Genomic DNA, 22,970 nt, shown 5'->3' on the forward strand with positions numbered 1-22,970 from the left:
ATTAAACAGATTCATGTACTGCAAAGGCAACTTGGTTCGGACAGCAGAATTATTATCCTGATTACTCTTAAAACTGTGCACACAAAATTGAAGTTCCAGAACAGATGCAGTTCTCTGTATGACACAGGTATCATTAATCAGCAATGCTCATGTGAACATGGGAATCCATACAGTCAGGCTTGTAGAAAGCCAAAAAAACAAAGGAGTTACACATTTCTAGCAGCTCTTTAATACAAGCATGACAATGCTTTGCAACAAAAGTTACCCAAGAAGTAAAGTTTCATCTACATACGAGAATATAATTTTACTTCTTCGTTCAGTCATTCCACAGGTCTTATCTTTTTGATAATCAGTACAGCACTTAGAATTTCTTAATTTTCCTCCCTTACCTACTCCCTTTCTCACTACCATGTTATAAAGATGTTTTTGTCAAGGGCTGTAAGTATAAAGTCATCAGCAAAAGAAGCAGGTAAGACATGAGCAACAAAGAAAAATGAGTGATGTCAAGCAAAAATTTAGCATGTTTTCCCTAATTTTCCTGAGTGCAGTGAGAAGCACACAGAAGTTTGTTGTAAGAATCTTTCAGTAGTACAGCTGTTCTTAGCTCAGGACACAATAACCAACCAAGGATTTTTCAGACAAGAATCGGGGTACTGATTGGAAGCTCTTTCTCGCTTTTTTTCCCCCCCTTCACTGTTACTCCTATTTTAACAGGAACATTTAAATAACCATATTACATGGTTAATCAGTACATACAAGTTACATTCAGACTATAAACATCTCAAACATGTCACCCTTGACAGTTTTAGCTGAGAATCAACTTACATAGCCACAAACATAAGCCTTTATTTCATCAACAGATGAAACTTCTCCCGGTGTACCCACACCTAAACACATCATCACAGTCTCTCAGAGGACTTCAGTTATAACAGTCTGCAGGAGTCAGGCTTTGAAAATCCATTCATTCAACACAAACAGAAAAAAAGAATACACAGATCTGGGCATACCAGTTGTTCCTAATAAGTTGTTCTGAACCATACAACCATCTACTGCTTGGACATACAAGTGATAAACACTATGGAAGTCCAAACTATGACCTTACGGAAATACGATTACGATTATGCAGCAGCAGAAGAAATTCAGTTCTCTAGGTTCTACTGGAAGACTAAAGCAGTAACAGCAATGTACAAACATTTTAGTTTTACTATTTCAAGTTTCAAATATTATGACAGGTGATATCTATGTAGAATCACAGAATTTTTAAAGTTGGAAAAGACCTCTAAGATCATTTAGCCCAACCATCAACTCATCACCAATACTGCCCACTAAATTGTGTCCCTACCCTTTTCTTGAACACCTTCAGGGATGATGACTCCACCATCGCACTGGGCAGCCTTTCCCAGCACCTAATCACTCCTTCCGAGAAGAAATTTTTCCTAATATCGAATCTGAACTTTCCCTGCCACAACTTCAGGCCATTACCTCTCATCCTGTTGCTGCTATTTGGGATGAGAAGGGGACCCCCATCTTGCTACAAACTCCTTGCAGGCAGTTGTAGACAGCAACCCCTGAGCCTCCTCTTTTTCAGACCGAATCATCCCAATTCCATCTGCAGCTCCCCACAAGACTTGTGCTCCAGAGCCTTTACAGCTTTGCTACCCTTCTCTGGACACACTCCAAAATCTCCACATCTTTCTTGTAGTGAGAGGCCCAAAAACTGAATACAGTGCTTAAAGTACAACCTCACTGCTGCCAAGTACGCATGGACTACTACCTCCCAGTCCTGCTGGCTGCACCTTGGCCACCCTGACACAGTGCTGGCTCACATTCAGCTGTCAACTTTCCAGTCACTCTGCCCCAAGCTGTACCCACACATGGCGTCGGTGTAACTGAAATGTAGGACCTGTACTGGGTCTTGTTGAACTTCATCCCACTGGCCTCAACCCATCAATACAGCCTGTTCAGATGCTCCTGGAGGGCCTCCCGACCCTCAGGCAGACTGATATGCAGAAAACATCAGAAACGTACTTGAAAACACCATTGGTCATTTCTCAGAAGCACTTTTCTTGGGCGTGTACTTATGATACAACCTGTGGACTTTTTTCCCTTTGTTCCAATACCATTAGCAATGTCAGAAGCCGTTAACCAAGTACCACTTTCAGTAACAAGCAAAGAAGGCACACACTGTGAAGTGACACTACACACAGTAAGCAGACCTGGGGCTTAGCCCTTAGACCCACTGACACAGCTTGAGAATTAATGGAATACTTACTAGTGCATTCTCCTTTATTTGTAAGTTGTCAAGTGCGACATTACCTACGTGGAAGAAAAAAGTTCAGTGATTTCAACATCTATGCACAGCAAGCTGGAACAAGGAAAACAGCCACAGCCTTCCAAATATAAGGTCTAACACCGGGGAGCACAGGCACACGGAGTCACACACGGGGAAAACTGCACATGTAACACCAGAGTGCTTCAACACCACACTTCCTAGGGCTATGTTCTTTATAATATAGGTATGAATCACTCCCCGCCATGGCAACTGCGCAATCGAGCTGAGAAGAAACGCTTCGGCCCTCGGGGTACGCGCGGCCCCCACAAGAGCCGGCCATCAGCGGGCTGCCGCCCCGCCCCAGCCCTAGCCCCCTCAGGTGCACCACCCGCCGCCTGGGGGCACCAACAGCGCGGGAAGCCGCGGCCCCGTCGACCACCGCTGCCCCTCACGAGGGAGCGACGAGGCCCAGCGCCCGCCGACTGACCGCCCCCCGGGGGGTGGTCCGCTGTCCCTAGCCGACCGACCGCCCCTCCGGGAGCGCCGCAGCCCTCGTAGCGACCGCCCTCCGCGGGGGAGCGAGAAGGAGGTAGGCTCCGCGGCCTCGGGCCGCCCGCCCGTTCCGCTCTGGGGCCGCCAGTCCTCGGGGGACCGGAGCCAGCGAGACCCGCTCCCCGCGAGGAAGCGCCCTCCCCGGTGGCAGCGGCGGCCCCGCTGCGCCACAGAGCCGGGTCGGAACGGGCTCCTTACCCCCCCATATGCCCAGTTTGAGCTGGGATTTGTTCAGGTTCTCCACATAGTCGCCCAGGAAGCGGTTCAGCAGATCCGCCACCACCGACTCCAGCACCATAGCGGAGGCGGGCCCACCGTACCGCCGCCCGCGGCCCACCGTGAGCGGAGAGCGGCGCGGAGGGGAGGGACCAGGGAGGGGCGGCGGGGCGCGGCGCGAGGAAGCGCCGGGCGCGTTCCCGCGGTCAGGTGACGGGGCGGGGCCGCGCAGTGCCACACGGAGAGCCGGGGCCGCGCAGGGGTTGAGGGGACGGCGAAGCGCTCGGGGTGGCTGCGGAGCCGCTGTTTGGGGGACTGCGGGCAGGGAGAGGAGCGGCCCCGAGGCGGGAAGCAGCGCGCTGAAGCAGGCGCGGGGAGGGCGAGGGTCGCCTCGCAGCGGTGCTCGCTGATAGTTCTTCCTGTGCACAGAAGAACGTTCGTGTTCAGCCAGCCGCCCGAGTGACGAGTGACGTGAAAACTGACAGAAAAGGAGAACGAGGGAGGGGAAATGAGTACTGGCAATACTCAGGCCTCAAGAATACATGAAAATAAGGCAACATGGAGACGATTAGAGACGAGGGAGGCAAATCACAGAATCACCAAGGTTGGAAAAGACCTATAGATCACCCAGTTCAACCATCCACCCATCACCAATAGGTCTCACTAAACCATATCCCTCAACACAGTGTCCAAACATTCCTTGATCACCTCCAGGGTTGGTGACTCTTCCCTGGACAGCCCATTCCAGTGCCTGACCACTCTTTCAGTAGTATTTCCTAACATCCCGCCTGAATCTCCCAGGTGCAGCTTTCTAGTCCTATCACCAGTTACACAAGAGAAGAGGTCAACCCCCAGCTCACTACAACCTCCCTTCAGGTAGTTATAGAGAGCAATGAGGTCTCCCCTGAGCCTCCTCTTCTCCAGATTGAACAATCCCAGCTCCTTCAGCCACTCCTCATAAGGCCTGTACTCCAGACCCCTCACCAGCTTTGTTGCCCTTCTTTGAACCAGCTCCAGGGCTTCAGAGTCTCTTGCAGTGAGGGGCCCAAAACTGAATACAGTACTCAAGGTGCAGCCTTACCAGAGCTGAGTACAGGGGAACAATCACTTCCCCGTTCCTGCTGGCAACACTGTTCCTGATGCAAGCCAGGATGCCATTGGCCTTCTTGGCCACCTGGGCACACTGCTGGCTCCTGTTCAGCCGAGCATCCAGGTCCATTTCCTTGCACAGTCTTCCAGCCACTCTGCCCCAAAGCCTGTAGCATTGCCTGGGGTTGTTGTGGCCAAGGGCAGGACCAGGCATCTGGTCATGTTGAACCTCATCCCATTGGCTTCAGCCCAGCTATCCAGCCTGTCCAGATCCCTCTGTAGGGCTTTGCTACCCCCAAGTGCTGCTTCAGAAAGCTGATAAAAACATTGTGGAGACGAATGCAAGGGTGTTTTAAGAGACAACCGCTAAAGGAGCAAGTTTTTGCAAACTGATAAAAGTCTATGAGCAGCTGTAGAAGAGGTGGATCTGAAGGGTTGTGTGTGGTTATCTCCATTGTGCAGGAGGCACGAATGTGAGGTCACCCCTGTGTGTATGGATCTGTTAAATCAGCATGTTCAGTAAAGCATACGGCCAGCCCAGAGCAAACGACAGCACAAGAAGATTCCTTATTTAGTGCTGTACCTCAATGTGTGCCACATCTGTACATTGCTAGGATGCTTAAATGCTTAAGTTTTCCACAAGCATTTTTCAACGTTTAAAGCACGAGGCAGAACATTGCGCCACTAAAACCAAAGTTCAGATCTGCAGTGGTTCTTAAACGCTTGATCCATGTTGATCAACAACTTGTTGATCCATGCGATTGGGTGGGAGAAGTTGTATGGCAGAATGCTGGAGACATGTGGAAATTGTGGAAAGGTTCATCAGTGGGAAGTTTCACCCTTGTATACCTGTAGGCACCCACTGGTGAGCACCAAGAGCTCACTGAATGCCTTTTCCCTTGCACTTACTGTGGCAGTTCTTGGACAAGAGCTGTCAGATGCTTTATTAAAATTTATTAATCAAAATCATGTGTGTATGCAGCATTCTGGGCCTTTTGCAAGGCTGGTTAACGCTTGTATGTGGATAAATTTGTTTTAAATTGAGTCATTAGTGCCATTTTTGTTCTTTCAAAGAAGTCTACCTGTGTCAAGCCAGAGGTGATTCCAAGGACCTCCCAACTAAACACGTGATGATATCTGACATGGTTACTGTAACAGATGAGATTTTTCATTAGAGAGTGGCATTCGAGTACCACATTCTTGTGTTATGGTCTGTTTAGCTTCAGACAGGAAGAAAAAATTCTAATTATTTAATTTATAGAAACTACAGAAGGTGACAATTATTTTTTTTACTTCTTCCATGCAGTGCTGTCTGTGCAGAGCCATTTGTGCCCTTGGGAAGCATCAGTGCAAGAAAACAAGGTAGGAAATTGTGTGCAGAGCTTCTGCTGTCATTCTGATCGGTAACAAACTTTCATTTGCGATTATTACAATAAAACTTTAAAAGGGCTTTGCTTGTTGTGCTTTGTATATATAAACTGTGGCTGAATAACTAAGCTTTGAGCAAAAGCTAATCAGTGACAGCTCATCCTCTTATTGTATATAAATTTAAGAGCAATTGTGCAAATCAGTGGCACTAAATGTTCTCTATAACAATTATATAATATAAACAGGATGATAAAACCATTTTCTTTGCTTCTTGTAACAGCTGTATTGATTTCTGCACAGAAAATTCTGCAGAGATCAGTTTATCACAACTATAAATTGTTGGATAACAGGTGAAAACAGTGTTTATGTGGTCAAATCATTTTCTAATTAACCAAAATGATTTTTGAAAATCATCTTGTTATAGCATGCAGTTGAGTAAATGAAATTTCTGTTGTTGTTTACAAACATGCTTTCCTAACAAACACAAATATGTGGCCCAGTGGATCAAAAATTGCTCCCAAAATAATGTGATTTCACCTGGCACTGAACTCCCAGAAAGCCCAGTCTGTGTCAGGTATCTTGTTTCAGTAAAATCTGCATATATTTCAAAAGCAAAACAGAAGGAATACAGAGTGGAATTATGAATGGGCAAGCTGTGAAGAAGGCAGTTACATAGATATTTTATTGTACTGTAGACATACATGCAGTTTCTTTTAAGCACTGAGATTTCTGAAATAACAGATTCAGAACAGAAACATTGGTGTTTGCTTACCATTCACTGAAAGCACAGATAACGTTCATTCACTGCAAGGAAGAACCTATGCATTCTGCCCATTTTTTTCTAAATACCAACGTTGAATAGGCATTATTGGTTTGATAAATATGAATAGAGTCAGTAGCTTAACTCAGCTGAAAGTCCTCAAAACCATGTTTCTTGTGTACTATGGTAGCACTTCCTTATTTCCTAAAAGGAGCCATAAACACAGCACTGTAACACTTAACGTTGTGTTTTACAATTTATATGGCAAGATTTGCTCAGGTCCCTCAGGTGGAACTTCCTGAAGAGCAAAGCTTGAAAGAATGGGAAATCTGCACAGAAAGTATCGGTTTCACTCTTTAGTTTTATGAACAGAAATACACATTGTAACAACAATTTTTTTTTTTTTTGGTGTTGCCTGTTACACAGTATTGCACACATAAATAAATAAATAGCACAGCATAAAGCTAATTTGAGGTGGGTACATGGATTGATCACTTAACCCAGTTTTCTTCTCATCTTTTACTGCATTAATATTACAAAATCTCCAGCTCCTACCATCTGACTGTTGGCAAGTGAACAGATGGCAAATTTTATCCACTATACCTCAGAAAACAGAGAGCATGCCTGTTAGCAGTTGGGAAATCAGCCAAGTAATGTAGCATCGGCTCTCCTCATCACAAAGCCTCCAGGGATTAGAGGACTTTGTGATGAGTTAGATTAGGTTGCCAAGAGTCTTGTCCATACAAGTTTTGAAAATGTCCAAAAATGGATACACCACAGCTTTGCTGAGTATCCTGTTCTTTATCCACCCAAATTCTGAGAGGTTTTTCACTCCTTTTAGGTGCTGAGAATCTCCTGTTAAATAATGTTTTTTTGTAACATTCTCAGAAGACATAATTTTATATTTAAGACATACATAGATTTTAGACTTAATGGATGCAACAAGTCAGTATTGATAATTTTGCCATCCTTCTTTTTCTAAAAATGGTAATGACAATAATAATAACCCTGGGGAATTAATACTGTTTTATGTTGTTGCTGGGTCTATGATTTTTATTTTATACTGTATTTTCCACTGTTTTTAGTCTTTCTTCTAAGTAGTGCACAGGAGATTTTGTTCATAGTGAATGCCTTTACAGAAAATAAGGGAAAACAAAAGATGGCTTAACACTTTTACATCAACTGCTAAAACGAAGGATGAAAACCACCCAAATTGACTTGTATAAGCTACATAAAACTGCTAAGTAGTAATATCCTGAGATCAGTGTTGGGAACTCTTGCAATACTTGTTTCAAATACATCAGCAATCACTAAATCAGTTGATTTGGACATATTTAGATGGCTGAAACACTAAGAAGATGTCAACATAAAGCAGTAATCTGCTATTCCTTTCCCTTGTGACAGCTGGAGTCTCACAGTTCTCAATGGAGAGCCTTGGAGAACTCATATTGATACTGTTTCACTGTGTCTTTTTCCCTCTCTGTGACAGAATAATAAAGTATAAAAGATTTCAAGGCACAGAAAATATAAGAACTAATTGGTAAGTAAATGAAAGTGTGTCAGTATATGAAGACAGCATTAACTTCATCTGCTACACTAAGGCATAGTCATTTTACAAAGGGAAAAAGTTTGTCTTTAGTAATAAAAATAACTTCATCCATCTAGAGAAACCCCAGTTTTGTTTCTCCGGATAATTTAAACTAGATATATTGTCCAAAATCTAGTGCAATGGCTGGATTTATTCCTCTATATAGGATGCCACCTCTGTTTCTGAATAAATAGATATTCTACTTTTCCCATTATTCTCCAGGACAAGCTTCACTTCGACTGTGAATAAGTTTTCAGATAAATCTGGATTAAGAAATGGCATTCCTGCAGACTGTACTTCATTCAAAGCCAGGACTCAAAAATCTTCATAGCTTTCATGTGTTTACAAAAGAACAAATACTGCATAAATACCACATGGTAAGAAGTAACACTGTATCTGTACAATCTTACCGTGACAGGTAATTTTGAAGGGAATCATAGAATCATAGAATAGCCTGGATTGAAAAGGATCACAATGATCATCTGGTTTCAACCCCCTGCTTTGTGCAGAGTCGCCAACCAGCAGCCCAGGCTGCTCAGAGCCACATCCAGCCTGGCCTTGAATGCCTGCAGGGATGGGGCATCCACAGCCTCCTTGGGCAACCTGTTCCAGTGCCTCACCACCCTCTGGGTGAAAAACTTCCTCCTAATATCCAACCTAAACCCCCCCTGTCTCAGTGTAAAACCATTCCCCCTTGTCCTATCACTATCCACCCTCATAAATAGTGGTTTCCCTCCTGTTTATATGCCCCTTTCAAATATTGGAAGTCCACAATGAGACCTCCCTGCAGCCTTCTCTTCTCCAAGCTGAACAAGCCCATTTCCCTCAACCTTTCTTCACAAGAGGTGTTCCAGCCCTCTGATCATCTAAGGGAGTTCAAGGCATCGTTTCCTTTACCTGCTGTATCTTATCTGTGTCTAGGGGATTTCTTATTTAGAACTGCATTTTTGCATGAAATTTCTAAGCCAAAAGGCTTGGTCTCTCTGGTTAGTATTGATCACATGTATGTCATACCAACTGAGATTTGAATTATAAATTACTTCAATATCTTTAAGTTGTAACATGAAATAATCTGACTTAATTTTTTATGAGGACTTTATTTGATAGTATTTCTGGAAATCATAGATTTTTTTCTTCAGTGATGAGCTATGAAGATGAAAAAGCCACTAGCTATATAGGAAAATTGCTTGATATGAAAATGAACTTGGTTCAGTGGATAAATTGCCTTTGAGTGGGGAAAAAAGAAATAATATTCTAATCTGTATAAGTGTATTTTTATTCATTTGACAGGAATTTTTTACTTATCCATTGTGAAAGCATATGTGAATATCTATTAATCCAAAGCCAAATAATTTAACTTGATAACATTAAATTAACTCCTTGCCCAAGGAAGTTGTGGATGCCCCATCCCTGCAGGCATTCAAGGCCAGGCTGGATGTGGCTCTGGGCAGCCTGGTCTGCTGGTTGGCGACCTGCACACATCAGGGGGTTGAAAGTGGATGAGCGTTGCGGTCCTCTTCAACCCAGGCCATTCTGTGATTCTATGATTCTATGATAAAAATGTCAGTTATTTTCATATTCACTTATTTGTGAGATCTCCTAAGATGTTCAGGATCTTACTTGAGGCTGAAAATATGTGATTCCTTATTTGGTAATGCAATACACCAGTTGGAGGGTCAGACAGAAGTAACAAGCACTGAGGTTAACTGAAAAGTAAGAATTGTGGTTCAGATACCTGTTTGTTGAATGTTCCCCAGAAAGCTTGGAAATGCAGTCCATGAGACTTATTCATGAAAATATACTGAGCGTAGCAACGGTGACAGTCCTAACGTGTCTTACTTACCTGAAGGCTTGTAAGCTCTCGCAGATGGAAGGGACTGATGGGCATACCAAAACTACGCATTTGTTATTTCTCATTGTATAACATGCATAATTTTGCCAAGATGTCTTAAAAAGTCTGTAAGCAAAAGCCAACTGAAAAAAGAAAAATGCTAGTTAAACGACATAATAAATTGTCAGTTAGGTCATTCTCAATGAAAAGGAGAAGGATACAACCTGATCTCCCATATTTCTATGTTGTTATCTAGTTCTAACAGCAGGAAATGAAGAACAGGCAAGTCAGAGGCAAGGCAGGGTGGGGGAGCAGAAAAAAAATATTTCCTTACAAGGAAGAAGGTCGCCATATCAGTTGTTCCTTTGACAGAAAAAGCAAGAAAAACACAGCTAGAAAACTGCAAAAAAAATGTGGATTTCAACATAGATGATTTGCTACATCAGTCATTCCAACAGATTGAGGCACTGGTGCATTAAAGGAGGAATCCTGTCATTAGCTATAGTACTGTTGGTACAAGTAGCACGTTTTTATATATTTATTTTCTTATTTCTTCTGTTATTGCAAATCTACACTGCTTGATGCAAATGTGCTCTTTTTCTCCTTTACTCTTAATCATGATATTGATCCAGGGCTCATCTTGCACACAGTGTGTGTGCACAGTCAGGGTGCTCCGTGGGCTGCAAAAACCTTTATTCAAAGGTGAACTTTGCCAAACTTCTCCCCAGTGGGTCAGAAGACACTGCAAGGGCATACTCTAGACCAGGTAGGCTGCTAATTTTGGATGGGATCTCTACTGTGATCTCTCGTTACAGAAGAACATGGCCTTTATTTTTTTTTTTTCCATTTCAGTGTTGAGACCAAATAGTCATATGAGAAGAAGCCTTTGAGAAGTATTTTGAAAGCCTATCTGATTTCAGGATTTATAATATTTAAATTTCCATGATGGTAAATATGCTTATCAATCCAATTTTACTGTTTCATATTCCTAATATAGATGTACATTATGCTGTGATTCTCACATAGTAAGTGTGTGTGTATGTGAATAAAAGTGGCAAGTTATCAGGTATTTCGCAAGTGAGGCACTCAGAGGTTAGGTTTCAACCTATAATATTGAAATGCAGTACTCCAATTAAAATATATATATATATCTGCCTTTACCTTCTTTATCTTTTAGTTCTACTCAACTGAGAAGGAGAACTGAGCAGCCCAGGCCCGATTTTGAAAGCAGAGTCTGCCTTTTAACTTTCACTCTTCTATTCATACTTCCCTATCCTACACTACTCACCAAGAATGACGGCTATTTTCCAAAGTCCTGCACAGCCAACATCCCACTGCCAGATTCATATAAGTAATGATAATGAGGTAGTGAAATCTAAACTTCATTTATTTTGGTAATTTTAATAATGATAGTTCATAATGTTGTAGATGTCAAGTTTGGCACTTAGATTGTGCTAAATCCAAAGCTTTAAATTCAGTGCTGTAATTTAACTCTGCCAAAAGTGAAGGCAGGGCAGGTGGATTGAGTGTCATGATTTGAAAATTTGTACAATGCTTTTGAGTGCCTGAGCACCTTCGGATAGTGCTTCTAGAGTTCAGCTTCTGAAACTCTTCCCTGTTTTTGACATCTGAGAACTAAACTAAAACCAAACTAGAATTCACTGGTTTTTTTTTTGTTTTTTTTTTTTTATGAGGTTATGAAATGAGTAAATTCTGTTGTGATAGAATATAAACGTTGTAACAAATCCAGTTGCAGATAGACACTATTGTATAGAATGGCTTTGCTGTTGAAGCCAAGAATAGTCAATAAGATTAAAAACTGATAAAGTTGTCACGCTCCAGATAAAAGACCTGCTTTGCTTTGTCTTTTGCTCCTCAAAAGCTTGCAGAGTTTATTGTATCTCTGCAGATACTGTTAGCACAACCTTCACCTTTCATCAAACTGTTCTATGACCTCATCCAGAGATCTGTAGCTGCAGTGTGATTAAGTCACGTGCCAGTGTAATGTGACTGTAGGAAGAATCCTGTTTCCTTGTCCTGTGGTTGGGAGAGGAAGCATTTCACTATACAAGAACTGTCAGACATCATAAACTGAGCTACACAGGTCACACTGAAAGTAGTGTCTCCTATTTATTTCCATGGAAACTACAACAGATGCAAAGAGCACAGTAACACTGCTCGATAGAGCAAATTCTCAGTTACAAAACACTATTTTTCAACAATTTTTCAAGAAGCATGTCAATGGCTGCAATTCTTTTTCCATGTGAAGGAGTTCATTTCCACCTTTTTGCTTCGTCCACACTTCCATGTCAGGTGCCATTCTGTCAGACTGCTCCTCTGCTGCCATCTGTCACAGCAACAAAATGTAACAATATTTGTGGGAATGAGTAAGTACTGCCGTTCCACCAACATCTGCCTCTGATGTCAGGGACCAACACAGTAAAATAAGAGGCAATACTTTTTGAGCATCCCTCATACAGTAGCTGAAACTCCAAAGAGCTGACTTTTTTTGTACAGGGACTGGAGTAGTAGGTGATCACATACAGAAGTGATTGTGGCAATGTAACTGCAGGCCAAACTCCATAGGAAAGCTTCACTTCAGATTTTGGTAAAGACAGTGAATGATAGGCAGGAGAATGCTGAAGTATGGTAGGCAAAAAGTGCAGAGCAATAGAAATAACAGTTTTTCAGGAAGAGCTGAGATTTGAGCTGTTCCTTGTTATCACCTTAACAGAATATTGAAAGACCCCGCACACAAAAGAATAAATCCTGTGGCAATGATTTTTAGTTACACTGTCAGTCCAAACGTGTATCTCAGAGCTGTACAGTACCAAAATGCAGCAGTGATATGATCAGATACAGTGCCTGCAGAATTGAACTCTGCTCTATGGAAAATCGTAGAATCTAGCAAATGGAGGCTAGGGAGGAGATTAGGCAGCAGATTCAATGTAAATATCCAAAGAAGTTAATCCTGTGTCACCAGACTGAAATAATTTGCCGCATAGATTTATCAAAAGATCTTGTCATACCAGTTGCTGTCTTTCTTAACTAGCTCCACTGACCAAAAGAATTCAATAGAACTAATTTAAGAAGATTTAGACAGTGCATTTGATACAGTGTCTAGTGGCAAATCACTATTTTTGAAATATTAAGTTCAGTTATTCTTTAAAAAAATTGAATTATTTTAAAATCATTGTATTAAAATAGAGAGGGAAAGAATATGTGTAAGTATCACACGGCTAAAGATGAGATTGTAACAGGTTATCCTCAAAGAAAAATTCTGAATATGGAAAAGGAATCCATCACATGGATTCCTGTTCTTCATGTACTGCTGTTGATGTCTGATATGTTTTGTATTTAAAAATAAGTAGAGAAGAAATCCCAGATCAACCTGAGTTCTTATGAAATGTGCAGATAAAACAACACAGGACAGTATGACCAACAGCACTAATGACTACTTTATCATTCAGGAAGCATCAGACAGTGTTGTGGTCTGGATAGATTGATGTCCTTTTAATCAGCAATCCTTAAACTGAACAGTCTCATTATTGAGTATACCAGTGTAAACCACAGTACTCATCATTGATCCCAGTGATTGCTATAAGAAAGTATAGTATCCCAAAAGACAGAATCTCCCAGATCTATGCTTCAGTGGTCCCAAAGAGACCAAATAAAGGCACACAGCAGCCTCTGCTTTCCCTCATCAGCCACTGGAATCAGTCCACTGTCATAGAAGGAAGTCAACTGTCATGTTTCTACTTTATTATGTGCCTTCAGATCATCACACCACATCACCAGGGCCAGAGGTAGCACAAGGAAATCACCTGCTCTGTTCCCTTCCTTTGTTGCTCTCAGCAGAGTGGGTCCTTCTTTATTACACTTCTAAAAATCAATGCCACTTCCTTTTCCTTGCCCTTCATTATGATACAGATAAAAAGCTTTCCATACGAAGATAAAATAAGAAAGAACCGAGTTTTTTTGGCAACATCTGATTCAAGTTTGTTTTTTTTTTGACAATTCTAGCTGTATTGTAGCCTTCCTGACTGTTTAGCAGATTGCTGTATAGCCTCCTGCATCCTACTTAGGAAGCAGTAACGGCAGTCTGGAATAAACTGGAATAATTATTAATTATTTGTAGGAAATACTAGGAAACACAAACTCTTCTTCTACTATATATTCCACAGCCCTAATCACCAGCATCCAGTAATCAACCTATTTATAGATTTAGCCTTACTTCATAAGTTGGATTTTCTCATGAAACCATTAACCCCCTGAACAGTCAGCATACGTGACTTCTTATGGATAAGAATTGTATTGTAAGTTGTTGTACATATTTTAAGCTGTCCCTTATCAGAAGTGAGTAAAAGCTTTTTAATAATAACATAAAAAGTTACAACATATCGACTCTCTTTTCCAGATATTTTTTTTAGGTGAAAGGTTGTTCTTGGCATATGAGAAAGGAATTAACAGCCTCTGCTAGTTGTGCTTCTACTTTTTTTTTTTTTTTGACAGCAGCAAACCATATGTACTTTTTCCTGTTGTTACTTTCACAAAGAAACGCTCTGTTAAATATTAAACACATACATGAATGAAGCACTTGCATGCTGTGCTGCTGGAGACTGTAGAAATCGGTGTGATGATCTAATCTACTTGAATGACAAATCTCCTGACTTGCAGATTTTAAGAATTCAGTGTAGTAATTCTGAACTACAGACACACATCAAAAGCCCTGTTGTCCTACACTTTATACAAAATCCTAGTCCCATAGATGAATTAACTGCAGAGGTGCAGGGTCCATCTGAATTCCATAGCTGGATTAGGAGCCTCTCATATTCAAACGTTTCACTATTGACATCTCAGTTTAAAAGTCACTTAAAATATCAAACTTAATATTTTTCCTCTAGGTTGAAACCTCTGAAGCAGTACTGTCACACACAGATGTCCTGTCTTCCTCTCCACATTGCATTTGTTTAACTCTCATTCACCTTCGTGTAATACCAAGTTATGCTCTGGTTAGATACCTATGTATTTTGCCCGAATAAACATTTATTTCTCCTGCAACTCTGAGAATTAGTCAATCACTATAGTTTCAATGTTTTTTTTTTAATATTTGCTCTCCTCTAAAATACACAAGCTAAATCTGCACTGGATTTAAATTAGACACTGAGTTGTTCTAAAAACGTTTTCCCTGTTAAGTGGGAAGCAACTAGTAATGGTAGAACAGCCAGTCCCCACTGTAAATACTAAGGACTGACAAATGTGGCAGACATCTTATTATCCTCTGAGCTGAACTAATTTTTTTATTTGCTTGTACTTTCTCATAGAATAATTGGAGTCAGTGTGAAAACTCAGCCTTTTGGCAAAGTTGAACTCGTAAGCTGGCAAACAGCTTCAGGAGACAGTGGACTCCAATTAGAATCAAGGAGTTGGCTGCATGTAAGTAGCATGTAATTGGCCATGTAATACAAACTGTCTGTAGTTTATCCACTTTCACTTTATGAGAAGAGAGATGATGGGAGCACTTGCCCTTATAGTAACTAGCAGATCTTATTGTGGTGTAACATACACGCCATAACTGTAGTGTTGGCTTTGTTTAATTTGCAATGAAGTTTAGTCCCTATAGAGTCTGTGGGGCCTCTGAAACTGATAACTGCTATCAGAGTTTTAAAAGTTCTTTACACTATCCTAAACTTCATGTCAACACTATGTGTGTATCTCTGCCATTAAAATAATCAAAACTGAAGATGATGATACTTCTCTTGAGAACAAGAAAAGTGTTTAAAATAACTTGAGTCCTAACTTTATAGAACATGATCATTTTGCCCATAAACACATCAGATTTACCTACTTTGGGTGTATACATTTTAGAGAACTACTGTTTTAAATTGAAACAGTCTTCAAGGTAGAGCTGTCCAGAAGTAGAAAAAAAGGTTCCTTTGGCACTTAGATAGTAAAGGTGGTAGGCACTGAAGCTTCCTGTCACCTGGATCCCTGAACTCTAGCTGACGTTTGCCAACATAGATATCATATGATAGAACTAACATCAGCTGATCTCCAATTTCATTATAACAAGGCAGTCTGTAAGAGCAGACATATTTCTTGCCTAATACCCTCAGTCAGCAGCTTGTACCACTGAGGTAATAGTTATGCAGGAAGGAAAACACTGAGCAGATGGGTATGTTTACTGGGGAGCAAAACTGTGTGCAGAAGCAGAACTTACGATATTTCTGGGAATTAGTGTAGTCAGGAAAGGATAAAAGCATATTATAATTAATAACTGCATCCATCAGCTTAATTACAAATTAGGTTGTGAGGCTGTGACTGGGAAACTAAATTTTTTCCATTTTTATCTTTCATAATTAATGCTATTGAACTGTATATAAACGCATTTTTTTATTTATGAGATACTTCTAAAAACATTTCTATGAAGCATGCCAGTGAATTTTTGCTACAGCATTACAATCTCTGCAGTTCCTCAAGATGAGCTAAATAAATCTTCTCTTGTAGGCAACGTCTTTTGCTCTGTGAATCCTGGGTCTGGTCAGCTCCAGGTTGCTAAAGTCCTCCATTACAGATAGATCTTTACCATAAGGAAATAACTTCTCTTTCGATCATCTGCTGCAAAATTAACACACAGCAAATCTTCTCTTTGTTGGACACACACTTTGATTACACACTGCACTAACTTTATGATTTCATAAACTAATGAACTAAGCCAATATAACTGGTAACACACTGATCTAATCTCAGTTGCCATTTTGGTTTGATTATAACATTCAGTAGTTGAGCCTATGTAGTGTGCTTCTGTGATGTTAATATTTACCTTTGTATTTAAAATAATAAAATCAGAAAAAGCACACATAACTAGATTATGCCTTCATATTTAATAGCCCTTTACAGATCCCTCATGTAACACAAATGAGGGCTTTAAAAACATATGCCTTTATTAGAAAAAATCACCCCAGAAAAAGATGAATTCAAACTTATCTGCTTGCGTGATCAGAGAACAGGTAAGTGTATCTCCTGCATATTCTACAGGAGAAGAATAAAAGAGCTGGACTTGGGTAGCCAGCAAATTGGAGGGTGATAAAGACACAGCTTTTCTTCATAGATGTCACAAGTGCTATGGAGGCAGGAGAGCTAATGAGGCCATGCTGTCAGCTGTCAAAGGCTGACTGTGGCTGAAGATAAAGGAGCATATTCATTAAAGACTAAGGCTCTAGTCAAATTTTATAGTAGGTCAAGTCCAAAAAATCTGAAAAGTGGGACTACTCTACAACTGAGATGCAAATTTCTATGTCTGGTATTTCTGAATTTATTAGCAATGCAGGTTTTTTTCGCTATTGATTGTTAGTGTTGTGCACCTGGCGCAGCCATAAATCCCTGGAGATATCAGATAAATTGTCATGCTTTTATATTAACTTGATTCAAAAATTTTAGAAGGCTTGCTCTGTCACCAAGCAAGATTAAAAATTGTTTCTTTTCCCTAGAAGCAGATCAAAGGCTTTTTGAAAGAAAGGGATTATTTCCTGAATGCTTCAAGTGCATAGCAACATGATGTAATTCGTAACATAAATGCAATTCCTGGATGTTCCTCTTATCCAGAAGCTTGACAGGATGTGCAGCTACTATGAATGGAGTAAGTCCTCTTATAAAAATACACTGTTTTGACTAACAAGTGAATAAGACTTTTTAAGGGCATGACTGATAATAAGTCTTAAAGTAAAATATTTTTACATGTTTTCAGGATAGAAGGATGACCACAAGTGCCAGATATGCTGTTACCTCTAAGAATTTCTACTTGTTTTGGGCCAAGGCTAGCAGGCACAGAGCAGCCATGAAGCATGACAAAGAATGGAATGTAGTAATTGCAGGCAGTCTGCTATCTGATCATCCAGTCATCAGCTAATGCTGAGAACTGTGTGACCCTGACAGTTCCATATAGTTCAGTCTATGGACGTGCTTTGAGAGGTATTGCCTCTGGACAGTACAGTTTGAGATAGATTCTTTGGCCCAGTCTCTACAAAGAAAGAATTTTCATGCAGGATCCTCCATTAATTCTACCTCTGCCATACAACCTGATTTATTTTTAAGAGTTTTTCATACAACTTTTTGTTTCATGAGCAATCTTGTGTATGCTGTTTCCTCAATGAATGCTGTAGAACTTCTGGCAGCTTTATTACTTTAGATCCATTAGAGGGATTTTTATTAGTTCTTAAGACTTCTTTTTTGGGGCAAGTTAATTCTAAAACCAGAGCTTGTGCTCTTTCTGTGGTTTGAACATTATTTTTGAAGGTTGTTTGTTCATTTTGACAAGGCTCCATTTCCTGTTTAGCCGTACATTTTTCTTGTGATTTGATCCTTCTGAAACAAGGCTGTACCTTCAAACTTCAGGTAGGAGTTCTTTAAATGCTCCCTGCACAGTCTCAATTAAATTTCCTTTTCTCAAGCCTCCTCATTTGTCTGCAGCTATGTATTAACATAGTAGTTCTGTTTATTCCTCCTATGGCCTTTACTGTGAATCATTGTTATGGATCTTGTAGAGTGACCTAATGTATATCAGAATTGGATTGTCATGCTGTGGGTCTCTGACCACTTGAAGAACAAGGCACTTACTCTGTTGTGTCCTTGAAAGGCATTCACTCAATATGTCAGGCAGTTTGAATTTTTCAGTCTCTCACATCTGTTTTCAGTTTATGATCTCTATTCAAGTTTTATGACTGATGTCACTTCAGCTACCTTCCCTTCAAGCACAGTATTCCAATTCATAGGATTTCATTGCTGATATATTTAATATTTTTCTAAAAAGTCAGATTTTATAACACAGAACTAGAGTTTGAAATACGTGGCGTTGACTCATACTCATCTTGCATCTTCATCAGGTTTGTTATGTCCTCTGATTGCCTTTCCTTCACTGCAAGGTCAGGTTTGTCCTTAGGTTTCGGTGCTTTTTATGAAGACCTGTTCTCTGCTGCATTAGGATTGGTGAATGTGCACTTTCCTGGGAGGTACTTATGAGTAACTCTTTTGCTAATGCAAGCAGACTGTCTAGTGGCAGGTGGTTGTTTTTTAGACCCTGATAAACAGAGCTGCCTCAACATGAGGCAATTGAGAGAACTATTTTTGGCCTTCAGTAACAATACTCTGTTTCTGTACACTAACACCTAGTCCTAGTTCTGTGCTGTTAGATGCAGGCCAGTACAATACTTGGGGGTAATGTGCCAGATTTCCCAGACCACTACAGAACCAGGGTGTTGGGGAATTTCATGGCTATGCCTTCACAGTTACCTTCCTCCTTTTGGCTCAGCTCTCTGTAATCCCAGGCTCTGTTTTGCATGGCACAGCAGTGTAATCTGGACTCAGGCACATGAGAAAATCACCATGTTTTGAATATGAAAGCTCAGCTAGAGCCGGGCAAGATAAGAAAAGCAAAAGCAGGGGCAGAATTGTTGAAATGGCTGAAGTCAGCAGCTCAGTGATGTAGGAGGAAAATCACTTACCTGGAAAGGTGTGGAGCCCTGAAGAAAAATCAAGGGTGATAACTCAATAAATCTCAGGGTGTGCCTCTGCTAGGGAACAAGGGAAGCCCACAGTCCCCCTGCCCTTCCCTGCCTGCTTCCTTTGTCTAAGAACTTGTTAGTCCCAGCCTGTCGTCTTTGCGCATAAGGCAACAAATAATTGCTTTGTACCTTGAAGGTGTATCTATGGTGCTTGTCTGTGTGTGGTAAAAGTTGTCCAAGCCAAGTGACACAGAAAGAGGAGGATACCACCAGTGTGCCAAAAGCACCAGCATGGAAAGGCTGCCTGATGATATTTCTCTGAATGACAGATAGTTCATATTCAACATGAAAGCAAAAAAGAAAACTGTCGATGCTTTGTGACATGAAGATAATTTGTCTCTCGATGGAAAAAAGCAAAAGCTGTTCACTTACATTAAATGTTTAAGGGAAAAAAAAGGGAAAGCAAAAACACCACTTTGTCACCATTCACGTCTATGTACATCTGAATATCAAGCTTTATGGCTTACCACTTAACCAAGGCCGTTGTGCCAGCAAGTTACCCTCTCCTCATAGTTGTCAGCACAAGATATGGAAGCACAGTATAGGAATGCTACTGATGGTCAGCAGCCACAAGGTTAAACTGATAGCAGCCATTCTGAGGTGTAATTGATGGCTACAAGCTTGCTTTATTTATAAAGCTCCTTAACTTACTGGTGTAGTTGTGAAAAGTTTGCCACATCTATCCACAAGCCAAAGGGAAATGGGGATTGATGTTTCATGTCAGACAGAAGCTGAATCATTGCCTAAAGCAACATAAATCACAGCTCTATAATCTCTCAGTAAATTAGTTCTACCTTTTCATTGCATGAGGAAATGCCAATAGGCTTAGAGACAGGAATCTAAAATAAAGGCACTGGCACAACCATATCATTTCTTTAACATAGGAGGAAATAAAATTCAGGAACTACTAGCAGCTGTAATTTAATCATTTTTCCTTCACTTTTATCCATAATTTAGATTTAAGAAATTTTTAAATGAGTGTGTTACCTGATGTATTCACTGCTAACACCAACAATCTTCAGAAATAATGTGGGAAACTTACGTCCCTGGGAAGACCTGGATGCGTTCTACTGTGATTGAAATCATGCTATAGTTAATACTATTGGTTTGAAATAGCTTGTTTTAGAACTTAACTTTCAGAAAATACATTAAAAATATGTATATATATTGACTTGGAATATTTTATCCTCAAAACTAGTAAACTGTTCTTGCTGCTTGAAAACCTTCCACTATTCTGTTTGTTACCCTGCCTTGACCATTGCTGATGTGGACCCTCCCTAATCTCTCTTGCTTTGATTCTTCTCTCAGTTTGTCCCTCTACTCTGTTCCTCCTCTCTTGTTTTGTCTTCTCTGAATCCAGGTCTTTGAGCTGCTGACGACTTGACCAGCTCTGCTGGTCCCCCCAGCCACCACCATCATAACAGTGTCGTCTACAGCTCCTGCAGGGTCTGTCATATCCCACCACTTTCCCAAGACAACCTAACAGCTTGCTTCCCTTTCCTCAGCCTTCACTCCTCCTTCTTCACATCCATTCAGTCCTAGCAGGAGGATCAGTGCGAGCTCTGAAAAGACAAGCACTGTGCTGGGGCCAGCACAGCTTTGTTGTGGAGTGTCTGACTCTACTTGTACCCATGAGCTGAGTCATGGCTCTCTCATATGCAGCTTTATAAAAGATAAGAAACTTTAATTCTGTCAAACATGCACAAACCATACAAGAAGTACTGACATTTTAGCAAATAAGATGAAAGTCTGCATGAATCATATGCAAATTACAATTTATCAAGGCTTTCTAGCTTTCATGAGAACATTGAGAGGTCTGGCCCTGTTACAAGACCCTGTTACAGCAATGCTGTATTTGAATCATTTTCCCAAACCCTTGGAGATGAGAGTTAAAAACCAAGATCTTATTCTTAAACTTGATCCTTAGAGAGGGTTGTGCCTTTTGATCAATGTTTCTTGCTAAAATGCAGCCTTGAGGTTAGCATTCAGGCTAGAAAACTTGAGGCCAAACACTTATAAATTGGCAGAGTTACAAATGACTGAAATCCAGCTCTGATGACAGGAAGCGTCAAGCAACGTGAATAACCGGTGTTATGAGATGCACTTGTAATCAGCTTCCTAATGTTTCTGGTATCAGTACATTACCTTTGCAGCTCTGAGGCCGTTTTTCAAGCAAAGTTATAAAAAGAATCTGTTTTCCTAGGTTATATTTATGCATTGTAATCATGGCTGTTTAGAGCATTATACGTTCACTTGGTGAAAGGACATTAAATGAGCTTCACAAATATTTAATCAAGCTGCAGAATGACTTAAGTTTACTTCTCTCTTTCTGTAGAGAGCTAATAGCCATGCCTGGAGGTTGCTGTAGTTACCACTTACTGGAAAAGCAACTAGGCTGTTCTTCCTTTTGGGTCTGAGATTTCCTGCGTGAAGCTTTGTGTCAACTAAAACACTAAATACAGCTTTCTAGAGAGTAAATCTACTCCATTCAGGCCATTTCACTGACAGGTATTTTGCAAAGCTGTTTTGATTTGGTTTGGTGTTTTTTCCTAATGTTACCACAGAGTGCTGAAGTAAATCCATAAAGTTAACATTTATTATCGTATGTAAAACTGAAATGAAAGCTTGCAGACTTTGTGTAATGGGAGATGTGTTTTTCCCTCGTATTTTGTTTTGTGAATTCTGTTGGAGCTGGTCGAAAACAAATTGGAAGAAATTTAAGTACTGCGTGTTGTTCCTGAAATAGCTTTCCTGGGTCTTTCCCAGAAATGCTGTGGGTTTTGGTTTTTGTCTGTGTTGGTTTTTTTTAATTTTTTGTTTTGTATTGTTTTATTTCCAGCAATGACCACAGAATGAGGGACGATTAGTTGTTTTTTAGGTTGTAAGGTATCAAGTTTCTCCCCTTGTTCAGCCTTAATTGAACATTGTTGAATATGGCTCTCTGGCTATTTGCATTAGTGTGACTGAAAACGATCTCTCTTCTCCAACAGCTGGTGGTATTTCAGCAGGGAGGCAGTGTTCCACTGAGCAGCACCAGCCCTGTAACGCTGAAGATGTGCCAGACTTGGGCAATAAAAGGGACCTTGTTCTACTTCAGCTCCAGCCTTGTCCAGCATCATGCAGTGACACTTGGAGATCTTCCAAGAACTTGTGTCAAGGCTCTGCTGGAGCGGAGAACAAAGTAAGCTAACTACTACCCAGCTTTGTGCTGTACCAAAGCTGTTCCCATGTGTGCCAGTTTAGAAAGTTACAACTGAATATAAAAACATTTTAAAGCATCTCTATCCAAAGACATATATGAAATGCAAGCTGCTGGTTTTTCCCACTACGAAATTTAAATGAAGATTACAAACAGCAGATGAAATTTGGTTTAAGAGAGTACCAAGGAAGGAGGAAAAGGTAAGCAGCACCTAATAGATATGAAATGCTTGTTGAACTGTTTTAAACAGCCACTTTACTTCATTAAGCCTAGCCATATCTGTTCTCATAGATCATTCCAGAAGCTACAGATAGCAACTTCTAAACGAGTCACATGGGGCTGGAGACTCCATTCACTGAACTGTAGCCATGAGACTCCAACTGCAGGGCCATGGCACTACCTGCTGCACAAGTTCTGAAAATAATGAGATAGATAGGTATGTAAAGAATATTCATGGGGTAATAGAGAAAATATGATAAAGTTAGGTATGCAACTCCTTCCACACCAAAAATAGTATAGAGCTCCTCAGCCTGGA

At 40.7% G+C, this 22,970-nt stretch overlaps 2 protein-coding genes and 2 long non-coding RNA genes across 9 annotated transcripts in view; 2 read left to right on the forward strand and 2 right to left on the reverse strand.

Annotated features, from left to right (window-relative positions):
* Positions 1–3,129, reverse strand: part of VPS13C (vacuolar protein sorting 13 homolog C) — a 79,733-nt gene extending 76,604 nt beyond the window's left edge. For all 3 annotated transcript variants that reach the window (XM_048955824.1, XM_048955825.1, XM_048955826.1), the window contains exons 1-2: positions 3,023–3,129; positions 2,273–2,316 (exon numbers count right to left, since the gene is read on the reverse strand). In XM_048955824.1, coding sequence (XP_048811781.1) covers positions 2,273–2,316; positions 3,023–3,122 — 144 coding nt within the window. In that variant the 5' untranslated portion in view covers positions 3,123–3,129. The remainder of the gene's footprint in view (positions 1–2,272; positions 2,317–3,022) is intronic.
* Positions 1–22,970, reverse strand: part of RPS27L (ribosomal protein S27 like) — a 334,929-nt gene that overhangs the window by 16,523 nt on the left and 295,436 nt on the right. The window lies entirely within an intron of this gene.
* LOC125698039 (uncharacterized) lies at positions 2,333–11,177 on the forward strand. 3 transcript variants are annotated; one of them, XR_007379053.1, is made up of 7 exons: positions 2,333–2,861; positions 5,436–5,491; positions 7,662–7,797; positions 8,068–8,222; positions 10,309–10,442; positions 10,529–10,624; positions 10,854–11,177. It is a non-coding gene; the product is annotated as an uncharacterized LOC125698039 (long non-coding RNA). The 3 variants fall into 3 exon arrangements; XR_007379054.1 differs by lacking the exon at positions 2,333–2,861 and adding an exon at positions 3,060–3,162; XR_007379052.1 differs by lacking the exon at positions 7,662–7,797 and having other exon boundaries at positions 10,854–11,170.
* Positions 15,001–22,836, forward strand: LOC125698040 (uncharacterized). Its single transcript, XR_007379055.1, has 4 exons — positions 15,001–15,112; positions 17,167–17,315; positions 22,227–22,635; positions 22,727–22,836. It is a non-coding gene; the product is annotated as an uncharacterized LOC125698040 (long non-coding RNA).

The sequence above is a fragment of the Lagopus muta genome, chromosome 10 (genome assembly GCF_023343835.1).
Source record: "Lagopus muta isolate bLagMut1 chromosome 10, bLagMut1 primary, whole genome shotgun sequence".
NCBI classification, from domain to species: Eukaryota; Metazoa; Chordata; class Aves; order Galliformes; family Phasianidae; genus Lagopus; species Lagopus muta.